Below are 11,651 nucleotides of genomic sequence, written 5' to 3' on the forward strand. Positions count from 1 at the left end.
GACTCCCGTCCTTAGCTTGTATGTTGACACTGGCTTCCTGTCTCTCCAGGACCGCCGTGATCGCTACTGTCTTCGCTATCTTGCGCGGTCCTTGCAACATCCTTCCTCTCGCCTCTGTCGTGCTTTAACTTTTACCCCTCCTGCGGTTCCTGTTCCTCTTCACCACCTCCCTCTTTCTGTCCGGTTATCTCGCCTACAGGATTCTCTTTCCGTTCGTATTTCTGATGTTTCTCCTCGTGTTGTTCCTTCTTTGCCCCCGTGGAGGGTCCCTCTTCCGCGGTTTTGTACATCCTTGACTCGTATCACTAAAGCTTTTACCCCTCCTACGGTTCTAAAACGCCTTTTCCTCGAGCACTTTTCTTCTCACTCCCGCTCCGTTTCTGTCTTCGCCGATGGGTCTAAGTCAGCGGACGGTGTTGGCTACTCTGTTGTTTTTCCTGATCGCACTTATATGTGTCGCTTGCCTCCGGAGACTAGCATCTTTACAGCGGAACTTTATGCTATTCTCTATGCTCTTCGTCTCCTGCTTTCTCGTTGTCAGTCTTCCTTTGTGGTTGTTGTTGACTCTCGTAGTGCCCTCATGGCTCTCGGGTGCTTTAATCCGGTTCATCCAGTAGTTGTCGAGATCCAGCATTGGCTGTTTCTCGTTCACAGTAAATTTAAGTCGGTTGAGTTTTGTTGGGTTCCCAGCCATATTGGCGTGTCTTTAAATGAGCGTGCGGATGCTGCCGCTAAGGAAGCTGTCCGCTCTTGTCCCATCTCTCGTAAAGGCATTCCGTATTCCGACTTTTACCCGGTTATCCATTCCTCAGTCCTTACCCGTTGGCAGGCTTCTTGGTTGTCTGTTACTGGTAACAAGCTACGTACTCTTAAATGTTGTGTTTCCTCGTGGCCGTCCTCCTTCCACCGTAACCGGCGGTGGGAAACAGCTCTGGCGAGGTTGCGTATTGGCCATACTCGCTTAACCCATGGTCACTTGATGGAGCGCCGCCCTGCTCCTTATTGTCCTAGTTGCATTGTCCCTCTTACGGTCGTGCATGTCCTTCTTGAATGTCCTGACTTCCAGGACGAGCGTGTGTCTTGCTTTCCGACCGCCCCTCGCGGTCACCTGTCCCTCGATAGAATTCTTGGTGACTCGGATACTTTTGATATCGTTCGCCTTATGCGTTTTTGTTCTCGTATTGGCATCCTTGGTGATATTTAGCGCCCTCTGATTATTTTGCGTATTTGATGGTGCTACATAGCCTTCCCGGTTTGGCGCCTTCTTTTGATAATTACTTACTTACTTTCTAAGATCAGATATTATGTACCACGCCCTGCCCTGGTGACTCTCTATTACTCCCTTATCTATCCATATCTCAACTATGGTATTTGTGCTTGGGGCTCTACTACCCAAAATCACTTACGTCCTCTAATTACTCAACACAAAGCTGCTATTAGGACAATATCCAATTCTGGCCCCAGACATCACTCGGTACCCCTACTTAAATCTCTGAATATGTTAGACATTAAGTCACTGCACATTCTCTCATGTGTATTATACATATATAAAACGCTAAACTATAATGCCAATCCTGATCTCAAAAGCTTCATAGAAGGTTGTATCAGAACCCATGAGCATCACACCAGAAATAAATACAGTTTTGATATTCCTAGAGTACGACTTAATCAAACTAGAAATGCTCTACAAATCAAGGGGCCCAGAATGTGGAATGACCTTCCCAACCATGTTAAAGACTGTACCTCTCTCAACCAGTTTAAGTTAAAAGCGAAGCTATACCTAATAAATTCCCTGTAACCTACCTTACCCTTCTATTGTCAACCAATGTCTGTTTTTTTCTTTAAAGAGCGCTGTTTGTCGACATAATTGTATTTGTGCTGCTTTTTCATCTATGTTTTCATTTCTTGTTTTCATTCTACTCATTATGCTCAATTAGTATTAAGCTTGTCATTTAAGTTTATCATGCCCGAAACGCTTTGCGTAATAGTGGCTTTAGGCATTGTATGTACTAGCTCTACCTATAAGTCAAACAATCCTTGTAAATATTTATTGTATGTATGTACCTTACCTAAATAAAATTGTATTGTATTGTATTGTAAGAATGGCGTAAGCAAGTCCAACCACTGTGGGTTGGCGGTCTTACTCCCTAACCCTTCCGAAGGCCTCAAGCCCTGTGTCACAACTAGAGCATTGGGTCTTTTTTCCAGGTACAGTTCCAACAACGGCTAATAGTGTGGTTTGGACGATTACAGTGACCACAAAAACGTCAGGGAGAAGAGACATTACTAACAGAATTACCCTTCGGTTCACCCTTAGGTGCCGTGGGGCTAGACACTTTAACAGGGTTAGTTATGTCTGAAACAGAAGGTGCATTAGGTAAAGGGTTAGAATGAGCTGGTCTGGACTGGCTGTGGGTATAAGTTTTGCTACTCTGTGGGGTACAATTATTTTTATTGGGCCTTTTGCCCGCCAATTGGTAGTTTTCTGCCAACTTGGCCAAATCCCCTATTTTAGAATTTACCTCTACCCTTCCTCTAATATACTGTGAAACATTCTCTGGCATAATATCTATAAAATGCTCCATTAAAATTAAGTTCCTGAGAGCCTCGTATGTTTCGGCTTTCGCCGAGCGAATCCATCTATCAAACAATCGAATTTGATCATTCACAAATTCAGTGAGCGGTTGGTTGTGAGTAGGCCTAAGGTTGCGATAAACTTGGCGGTGAGCTTCAGGAGTAATTTCATATGCCCGCAAAATACATTCCCTGACTTTATCATATTCAAAATACTCGTCGTCAGGCATGTTTATAAAAATATCTTGTGCTTTACCCCTAAGTCTTCCCTGTAGGATTTTCACCCACTCTTCCTTTGGCCAGTTCATGGACATGGCCAATCTCTGAAAATGGTTGAAAAACCTTTCAGGGTCTGACTCGGAAAATTCAGGCAAATTATGCTTTTTCTCATAATGCCTGGGGTTTGAATCCCCGGCAGGTGGAGGTCCAGTGGCATTCCCTCTAATTCTAGCCTCCTCGCTTTTGAGTCTTTGCTCCTCTAATTTTATTTTTGCTAACTCTAAAGCTAATTCTCTATCCCTATGAGTTGCACTTTCTGCTTGGCTAGGCTGGCATAAAGGTGTATCACTTGCCAATAGTTCTTCATCAATACAATGTTGTAATATTTCATTCACCAAAGTCCACTTTTTATCCGCGTCATTTAATTCTAGGCCAAATTCCTTGCCTAACAATACTAAATTAGACTTTTTAAGTTTCTTTATCTCTACCACTGAAGGCTCCATTGCCAGTCTCTGCATTTCAGATGACATCACTAACAATTTTAGCTCCCAGCCAAAGAAAAAATTCAAAAATAAAAATTGGAAAAAAACAAAAAAATTTGCACGGCCCCTAACACAAGGCCACACTAACCTTAATCGTGAAGGGATCCAGCTGGGTGTCCAGTCAGTGCAAGAATGTCCTTTGCTAGATGAGCTGGACCCTAGGCTAGCACACAACCGTTCTGCGGAAAACAAAAAATTTTAATTTTGGCACTCAAGAATCTAATTTTTTACACTTATAATGTTCCTCCCGGACTGGCCAACCACTTGTTATAAATAATAGGATGTGTGGACTTCTATGGGGAACTGGTACTATTAAGGGGTAAGGGTAGTTAGAAGACAAGAGTATCAAATATGGGAGAGCTAAAAGGCCCGGCCCCCAAAATAAACTATCCACAGTAGTAATAACTTGCTACTAGACCATATATGTTAGTCTAAGGGTTGATCTATGCACTCCCACACAGGAAGAAGGGATACTCTGTAATTCATGTACTTATTTATTAACCCCTTAACAACCCCCCATACCCAGCAAACACAGAACGTTTGTGGACGTTTTTAAATGGTTCCACAAAGGTAATACTGTAACTTTTGACATAAATACGTATATCTGACATTCTTAAAACCAAAGGATATAACTAAAAACATATATTCTTATGACACAGTTTTTTAAGATTTATGTAAAAATTTAAAAATAATAGTAAATGCTATGGTATTATAATGTTTTCATGCTTTATATTTAAGAATAAATAATTTTCAGTCAACATTTAGTTTTTTTTGTTTACTTTCTGTAAAGCTATCCAATTTACGTTCTTATAACATAAATATAACATTTATATGACGTCAGTATAACGTTATTTACACGACATCATTACGTTATTATGATGTTATATTAACGTATAATTCCTGTATGAAAACCAGAATATATATTGAACTTTATGTTTTAAACATTGTAAAGTTATCATAAAACTTGGAATAAGACGGTAAGCATGCTTTACTTATGAAAATATACAAACAAATCAACAAAAACATTTTAACATAAAAAACATAAACATAACATAAATTGATTGCATGCATGGGAGTTAACTGGAACTCTGTAATATTGCATACATGAACCTTAAGGTACAAACCCAGTGTATTTACCCATGCAGTTCTTTCCTAAATCTAAATTTTTCCAATTTTTACACTTTGTTTCGAGTTCTGTCTTGTGTTGCTACTTTTAATACCCCATTAATGTCCCCTTTGTTATGTCCATTCATCCCATTGTGCACCTCTACCATATGTCACTCCTAATTCTTTGCTTTTCTAGAGAATGTAATATAAGCTTTGACAATCTTTCTTCATATGACAGGTTAACAGGTAGAACAAAGATTACCATTTATATATGGATAACTATTATAAGTCGGTTTGAATGAGTGAATTGCTGCTTGAAGATAGGTATATACACGTGTGGTACTATCAGATTGCATCGTGGTGAGCCTAAAACCCTTCAGATCCAAGCAAAGGGTAAAATGCCAGCAGATACAATTGCGAACACATTGATACCAAAATGAAAGACATATGACGAGAATTGAGGTAACCAAAGTGAAAAGTGTGTTCACATTACATTGCACTAGAGTGCTCCCAGGTTACTTTCTCTCACTTTCTCTGTTTTGTGTGGATGGTCCGCCGTGCTTTCATCACGTCAGCGGGTGGAGCACGCTGCTGTTTTTGACATTTCATGCATAAATTCCGGTTGGAAATTCTATTGCGAACACATTGATACCAAAATGAAAGACCTAGGATGACAATTGAGGTGACCAGAATGAAAAGAGTGTATACATTTTATCGCTCTTGTGCGCTCCCTGGTAACACGCTCTCGCTTTCTCTGTTTGTTGCGGATGGTAAGCCGGGCTTTTGGAGTTTATATGCCTTTAGTCCTGTAGAGAATTCTATTGCGAACATATTGATGCTAAATTGAAAAACCTAGGATGAGAATTGAGGTAACAAAGTTGAAAAGGGTATACACTTTTCAGTATTATCACGCTCAGCTTTCTTTTTCTGGTACCCTTGGCCTACATTCATCTTGTCGGCGGGTGGAGCGCGCTGCTGTCTTTGACATTATATTCACATAGTTCTGTTGGGAATTCTATTGCGAACGCATTGATACCAAAATGAAAGACATAGGACGAGAATTAAGGTGACAAAGTTGAAAAGAGTATACACTTTTCAGTATTTCCGCACACTACCAGGGAATGTCCAAAAAAAAATGGAGAGAGTGGAGGGGTAACTTGCCCAAAACGCGAAATTGTTTGGGGAGATTAACTTTCGTTCAATACTATTATGCAACAGGAGCGACACATCTATGATTCATCCAATAAAATCAGCAGACTTCTAGATGTTACTACTGCTCGGCTTAGACTCGGTTACAAGTATTTCTGGGAATTCTCATTATCTGCCGATGTAGACCTGACCAAATGTTAACTGTCAACAAAATTATTCGCACACCCTCCGTCACTATGTGATAGTGAATTCAGAGACAATTTTATAACCAATGTACCAACGATGTGTCAATATTTCATTCAAAATTATCTGGTACCAGAAATTTTAGCCAAATATCCCCAGTTTGCTAACTGTAAGTAGTAACAAAGTGATTGTAACCTATCCACCGCTGCCCACTGGATGAGGGGCGGTGTGCAGGACAAACATATCAATTGTGACACTAGCTCTCCACATATGTCAGTTGCTTAATTTAGAAACTGTACTTGTGACCCATTGTTGATGTGACGACTTATACTGAATTTTGTAACTAGCTCATCAAGATTGTAACTTGCTTAGCTAAATGAATTGTGGGGTTCAGTCCCTGAGCCCATTATGTGCCTCTGCAACCCTTTCCACTACTGCCCACAAGATGGGTATGGGGTGCATAATAAATGAACTAAACTAACTTTAAGGCATCCTGAAAGAAAGCTTGGAGGGCTTGAAAAATTGCAGAACGAAGCCGTGAGGATAATCCTTGGGTGCCCTCGTACCACAAAGATACTTAATATGAGAAAGGAACTTAATATTCCGAGCGTTGTTTATCGTGTTACTGAAAATAACTGTCAAATTGGTATAAAAATGCTTAGGCTAGCTCATCCTAACCCTTGCACAGAAGCCCTCCAGAATTTCTTTATTGAATGTTGAAAACAACCCTCAAGTTGACTATTTCCGTAACAGCATGCACTCCTGTATGCTAATCCCCACAATCACCAAGCCCACCCGAGTCACTCAAACATCTGCCACTACCCTGGATCACCTTTGGACTAATATAACAGCTCCCCTTACATCTGGGGTAATTTATGACAGAACAACTGACCACTATCCTACTTTCCTCATAGCAAACATTGACACATCACCACCAGAAACCAAAAAACTTTCATTCAGGCTACATAGTGAATCAGCTTTAGGCAATCTCTCTAATGCACTTCACAATATTAACTGGGAATCTGAATTTAATAATTCACAGGATATAAACTCATCAACTAACCTCTTTCTCTACAAAACTCTAAGCCTCTACAACACTCACTGTCCCCTCCTTACCAAACAAGTAACTGATAAAAGAAAAAATAACCCGTGGCTCACAAGTGGCATAATCAAATCAATCAACAAAAAACATGAATACGAAAAGAAATTTAGGAGTGGCCTAATTCCAATGGAAGTAGTTAAAAGGTACTCGTCAGTGCTTACCAGTATCATAAGAAAAGCAAAACTTTCATACTATGAGACTAGATTCAAAGAAGCAAAAGGCAACATGAAAAGCACATGGAATACCATCTCTAACGTCCTGGGAACTAAACAACACTCCCACAACCAGATAACACTCTCTAAGGATGGCCTTACACTGTCATCTGACTTAGAAATGGCGAATGAATTTAATAGCTTCTTTTCATCGATTGGTGCTAACCTTGCAAGTAAAATCCCACAGAGTCAGACACATATCAACGCATATCTCTCAGGCAGCTATCCAAACTCTCTTCTCCTCTCACCAGTCAGCCCGTCAGATGTTGTGTCCATCATACATTCACTAAAAACCAAAGCTGGGAACATCAGTGAAATCCCATCCATTGTATACAAGAGCGCCTCCAATGCCCTTGCACCACTTATAGCTCTGCTGTTCAACAAATCCCTTGAGTGTCATACCTTCCCTGATATCCTTAAAAACGCAAGAGTAACGCCAGTTCATAAAGGAGGTAGTGGATTATGTTGCATCTCTGCTTGCCTTGATGACTGAAAGAAAGCTTAAAGGGCTTGAAAACTTGCAGAACGAAGCCTTGAAGATAATCCTTGGATGTCCCTAGTACCACAAAGATACTTAACATGAGGAAGGAACTTAATATTAACTTAATAATAGAATATGAGTGCATATTCTACTGCATTACTATTTGTAATGATCCTCATATTGTGCTTCAGTAATCCAATGTATAACCCTGAGATGTTTTCCTAATTGTACTTAGGATTCCTTGTTCATTATTGTGTATTGTTCTGATCTGCTTTTGTGTCGAAAATTCTTGCATCGTACCTGTAAACAATTTTTTGACAATTTTACTGTAATTATCCTACTTAAAATCATCTGTACTTGTAAAGTAAAGCTGTAATGTACCTGTTAAACACTTTTTATCAATTTTACATTTAATTATTTCTCTAAAACTCTGTTTAAGAATTTGCTCAAAGATTAGTTTAAGGACTTGCCCGAAACGCTATATGCAAGCTAGTGGTTTTACAAGATTATAATTCTAACTTAAGCTCTATGTTGTCTCTTAACCCCCCAATGTACGTTCTTGTATATATATATATATAAATAAATAAAATAAATAAATAACGAGGGATCGAGGCATTAATGCGCAGTACGTGCTTCCCTCATCTGTGACGTCACAGCGCCATCTGACGACAGCATAAACACAGGCGGCCATTTTATGTTCCACAAGATTAAAAAAAAAAAAATAATTTTGCCCCGAGGGGCGAGTTTATTGGGCAGCGCCCAATGTGTTCGCAATAGAATGTTCTACAAGAACATGTATAAAATAAGTGACACAGAGATTATTGATGTGTGTATTTGTGTGGGTGATTATAAATATGCATGTGTATGTATATATGTATACGTATATATATATATATATATATATATGTACATGTATGTATGAGAGTGTGTACATGTATATATAACATTAATAATTTTGTAACTAGCGTCAAAAATTGTTATTTGCTTAGCTAAACAAACTAGAGAGTTCAGTTCCTGAACCCATTATGTCCCTCTGTAATCCTTTACACCACCGCCCACGGGATGGGTATGGGGTGCATAATAAAGAAAGAAATTGAAATAATAAGGGTATGAAATGTATCAACATAAAACATTAATGTTAATGGCCATCAGGTAAAATCAGGTTATTATTTGAAAAGAATTTAAATGAGTTAAACTAAATACGAACTTAATATGTTTTGCTAACGCAAAAATATATTCCCGAGGAATTGTAATTGCAAATAAATATTTAATACAATTATTTGTATCATTTTTTTTATTTTAGATTTCCGTATTGCTTGATAATATATAATAGCGTTTAGATAATGCTAGCGCTGGACATTCTTTAGGCTCGTTGCATGTTGTGGTAGTCGCCGCCATTTTAAAACCGTGTCGAGAGGGACTGCTGCTGGCTTATCCACAAAATCCTGCTGCATCTTCAATAGTTAAGGTAACTGTTTTCTTTTATTTGCTCTTAGACATGTGTAGTATATTTATAAGCTTGTGGTGGTAGGCTGGATGGTGTGTTGATGGCCCTGGCTGGAGGTGTGTTGGTGGCCCTGGCTGGAGGTGTGTTGGTGGCCCTGGCTGGAGGTGTGTTGGTGGCCCTGGCTGGAGGTGTGTTGATGGTGGTGTTGTGTTGATGGCCCTGGAGGCGTGTTGATGGCCCTGGCTGGAGGTGTGTTAGTGGCCCTGGCTGGAGGTGTGTTGGTGGCCCTGGCTGGAGGTGTGTTGGTGGCCCTGGCTGGAGGTGTGTTGGTGGCCCTGGCTGGAGGTGTGTTGATGGCCCTGGTTGGAGGTGTGTTGGTGGCCCTGGCTGGAGGTGTGTTGGTGGCCCTGGCTGGAGGTGTGTTGATGGTGGTGTTGTGTTGATGGCCCTGGAGGCGTGTTGATGGCCCTGGAGGTGTGTTGGTGGCCCTAGCTGGAGGTGTGTTGATGGCCCTATATATACATATATATATATATATATATATATATATATATATATATATATATATATATATATATATATATATATATTATATTATGAATATCAGAGGTCCCAGGACAATTATTGTGCATGTGTAGTATGTATATTTATGTAGTATATTTGGCATATTTAATGGCATTTAGTTAATGCCACTTAGTGGCATGTCTCTGCACCGTTTCCAGTTTGTTGATATGCTTTCTAAGATATGGGCACACCATACAACTGCTGCATACTCCAACTTTGGTGTAACAAAAATTGTGAACAATTTCAAAATTTCTGTTGAAGAAATCCTGTTTCCTAGGTCTGCATCTGTTTTGGTATAACACCTCCTTTTTTACTAGGCCTGCAATTATGAATGCCTTTATAACCAGCTAAGTTGTAGAGTTGGGTATAGTCTTTACTTAGCCAAGTTTCTGTTAAAATGAGGGTCCGTCTAATTACCACAAGCTACCACAAGCTACACAAGCTTCACAAAGCTTCCTGGCAATACGTTAGTAATGAATAAATATAATAGGTTAGGTTGACCTAACTTAACCTAACCGACGCTTGGATCGTCGACTTGATTTGGCGTCACCAGCTCTTTATTTTCGTCTAATTTCTTTATAAAAAGATCCTTTTTCAGATTAAAATTATGTTTTTTCGTGTTGTACATTCAGCACCAACATTATAATGAGTAAATATATCATATTTATTCATTACTAACGTATTGCCAGGAAGCTGAGTGGGTAGGTCTCGATAAATTTCCTGGTATAATATTATTGTTTGCTATTCTCCATCTTAGACTAGGCAAGTTGAAGTCACCTAGGAAGATAATATGAGGTATCGAGTTCTCCATTTTGTTTATCTGTTCTGTGAATTCCTCGGCCGTTGCATCTGGCGGTTTGTATATTAGAATAATCACTAAATTTATTTTCTCTATTTTTAATCCCAATACCTCTACCACCTCATTTGTAATGTTAAGGAGCTCCGAGCATACAAGGTCTTCCATAGTATACAGACCCACTCCTCCATGTGACCTAATTTTCCTATCACAGTTGTGTACTTTTCGAGACTACATTTCAAATATTCCCTAACATACATGGCTTCTCCCCCCTCTTTGTGTAAAATAGTTTAAATCCATTTATGGGACATTCAGCAAATAGTTCTCTATTTTTTACATTCATCAATGTTTCGGTACGTGCAATAGTATGTATTGTTTCATTGCAGATAACAGCATTTAAATTTTTTTTGTTTCTTAGACTTAGACTCGTACTACCAAGTTGCTGTTGGCAATTGGATAATTTTTTTATGAAGTCATTTGTTATTTTTTCCCCTACTTTAGTAATTTATGCTTTTGATCTCAATTAGTTTTATATCCTAGCTTTTTAATTTTTTCCCCTTATATATTGCCATCTTATCTGTCTGCTTTACATGGCTTAAGCAGAGTCATGTCTGCTTAAGCCTTTGTTATTTTACTAATTTACCTGTTTTAATTATTATTTGTTTTCAAAGTTTAGTTTACCCCATTTTATTTGCTTTTTGCAGTACAATACTTTACTAATAATCTTGTAATAGTAATTGGTAATGTAGCACTTGGCCTTTCTCCTTCAGAATGTATGCACACATTATAGAAAGAAGAAGAGAATACCACACAAGATGGCAGCGTATGTCACGGGCCAAAAAGCGACGCCTAAAAGAACAGGTAAACCTCGAAGTCTTTCAGAGGTTGATAGATGGAAAGCGACTGAATACAGGCAACTCCTTCTCTACACCGGTAAGATTGTACTGAAGGGAATCTTACCCAAAGAATTGTATGACCATTTCCTGACTCTGAGTGTAGCCATTTCTATTCTTGTATCACCTAAATTGATTCAGTTAAATTACAGCCAATATGCACATGATCTTTTGCTGTACTTTGTGTTAAAGGCTCGTGAGCTGTATGGTAAGGATTTTTTAGTGTACAATGTACACTGCCTAACACACACATCCTCTGATGCCAAAGAGTTTGGTAGTTTGGACAGATGTTCAGCATTTCCATTTGAAAATTACCTGCAGCAGGTTAAGAATATGGTTCGATCAAGTAAAAACCCTCTTGTTCAAGGAGGATTTAAGGGAT

At 39.2% G+C, this 11,651-nt stretch overlaps 1 protein-coding gene across 1 annotated transcript in view; it reads left to right on the forward strand.

The window, feature by feature from the left end:
- The window catches only part of LOC123760934 (uncharacterized), a 357,440-nt gene extending 348,468 nt beyond the window's left edge, over positions 1-8,972 (forward strand). Inside the window, exon 12 of the mRNA XM_069330069.1 lies at positions 8,937-8,972. Within this exon, the coding sequence (XP_069186170.1) occupies positions 8,937-8,957 (21 nt within the window). The 3' untranslated portion in view covers positions 8,958-8,972. The remainder of the gene's footprint in view (positions 1-8,936) is intronic.
- Positions 8,973-11,651: the final 2,679 nt, after the last annotated feature.

The sequence above is a fragment of the Procambarus clarkii genome, chromosome 3 (genome assembly GCF_040958095.1).
Source record: "Procambarus clarkii isolate CNS0578487 chromosome 3, FALCON_Pclarkii_2.0, whole genome shotgun sequence".
Lineage (NCBI taxonomy): Eukaryota > Metazoa > Arthropoda > Malacostraca > Decapoda > Cambaridae > Procambarus > Procambarus clarkii.